General features: G+C 39.7%; 1 protein-coding gene across 1 annotated transcript in view; it reads right to left on the bottom strand.

The window, feature by feature from the left end:
* Nucleotides 1-1209, bottom strand: part of LOC108284263 (bromodomain-containing protein 8-like) — a 10324-nt gene extending 9115 nt beyond the window's left edge. The window contains exon 1 of the mRNA XM_017500946.2: nt 852-1209. Within this exon, the coding sequence (XP_017356435.2) occupies nt 852-1130 (279 nt within the window). The 5' untranslated portion in view covers nt 1131-1209. The remainder of the gene's footprint in view (nt 1-851) is intronic.
* Between the last annotated feature and the right edge of the window lie 681 nt (nt 1210-1890).

The raw sequence follows: 1890 nt of genomic DNA, 5'->3' as shown, positions 1-1890 counted from the left end.
ACAGTGGCTGTTTAGAATAAAGTGTTGAAAATTTTGTCTACCACAGACACTGTAGAGAGAAGTAGTAACATTTGAACTGGATGCTTGCTGATCTTGACCTAAGCTCTCCTAAATGTGTTCAGTAACAGCATATGTATAACTCTCTGTCCAATTCTGTTTATTTCTGGTCCTCAGTCCTTAACCAAGGTAATGACTTTAAAATACTACCTTAAAGTCACAACACTTTAAGCTTCAAGGAAAATTTGGGCAAGTATGACTTTCCACAACTCCAAAAGCATGAATTACAAGGATACCCATAAAGCAGTCCTTATGACCCAAGCACCTAATGACTGAGGTATTAGAAATTCAGTCAAAAAGCATGTATTTATTTTTTATTTTTGAGACGGAGTCTTACTCTGTCGCCCAGGCTGGAGTGCAGTAGCGTGATGTTGGCTCACTGCAACCTCTGCCTCCGGGGTTCAACCGATTCTCCCACCTCAGCCTCCTGCCTAGTTGGGATTACAGGTGCATGCCACCACGCCTGGCTACTTTTTGTATTTTTAGTAGAGACAGGGTTTTACCATGTTGGCCAGGGTGGTCTCAAACTCCTGACCTCAAGCGATCCACTGGCCTTGGCTTCCCACAGTGCTGGGATTACAGGCATCAGCCACTGCACCCAGCCCAAGATGTATGTATTTAGTGCATATTCTCTATTGGCACAAAGTGCTGGGGACTCAGCAATTAACTTAGTCCCTGACACTGTGGAGCTTATATTTTAGTAAACAATATTAAAAGTGGTAGAAGCATGTAAGGATAAGCATTCTCTTAGAAAGTTGAGGCTTCCAGCTTTGGAAATAACAGCTCACTGTTACCTCAGAGAGAAAGTGGAGGAGGTTCTGGTGGCTGACTTGCTTTGCCTCTTCCTGAGATTCCTCACTGCCTCTATCCCCAACAAGCAGTTCACTAGTTTCTCTCCCTGGGCTGCTTTCCTCTAGTTCCTCAGCCTCTGGATCCTCAGTTTCCCTCCAGCTGCCCACATCAAGATCCTGACTGGAGTCCCATGAGCTGAAGAGGGATTTGCAATCATTGCTCAACTCAGAGTCATTGGGATAATCTTGATCAGAATCCAACCAAACCCACTCATGTCTCATCTGTAAATACACAGGAAAAAATGCATTAAATTCATTCAAATAAATATTCCTGAGGCACCTCCATCTCCTGAGTTCAGAAAAATAAAAGGCCAGAAATTTCTTTGTATTCAAGTATTCATCATTAGGGAGAATTAAAAACTAGCTGAAGGGATACATGAGATGACATTATCTTTGTCTTTGGTAATAAAGAAAAAGCCCCATGTATAATAGAGATATTATACCATACAATATAGTATAATAGAGATATTAATATTATCTAATAATTATTTTTACTTAGAATTCCTCATGCTCATGCCAAAAGAAGGGAAAGAACTGGAGCATAGCTAGCTCAATCATTTTCCGCTAGCCCAAATCATCTATAATTAAACCGAAAGGCAAAAAACTTGAGAGGACAAGGGATATTTTCCTCAGCATATACACATTTTTAACCCATGAACCATTAAATCTTCAAAACACACTTTAGAATTGCCTTTGGCATCCTTCTGGTCATATTCAACTTGATATTGAGAAACATCAAGCTTAAAAATATCTTCCCGTGCTCTCATTACACCACTATCTTGGTTTTCTTACGCCTTTCTTTGTCCTCTCCCTTTTACAACTTTCAATAAATCCCTGTCTTCTATGCTCCTGCTTGGTCCTCTGCTTTCTTATTAATGTATTTTAAAAATGTATATATACTTTGAGGTTTCAGCTTTGACCTCTATTCAGGTGCCTCCCAAATCTCTCCACCTTTACTTCTTTTTTTTTTTTTTTTTTTTTT

The sequence above is a fragment of the Cebus imitator genome, unplaced genomic scaffold (assembly GCF_001604975.1).
Source record: "Cebus imitator isolate Cc_AM_T3 unplaced genomic scaffold, Cebus_imitator-1.0 Scaffold274, whole genome shotgun sequence".
Lineage (NCBI taxonomy): Eukaryota > Metazoa > Chordata > Mammalia > Primates > Cebidae > Cebus > Cebus imitator.
Note: the sequence above shows the minus strand (reverse complement) of the source record. Positions and strands in the feature narration are given on the sequence as shown.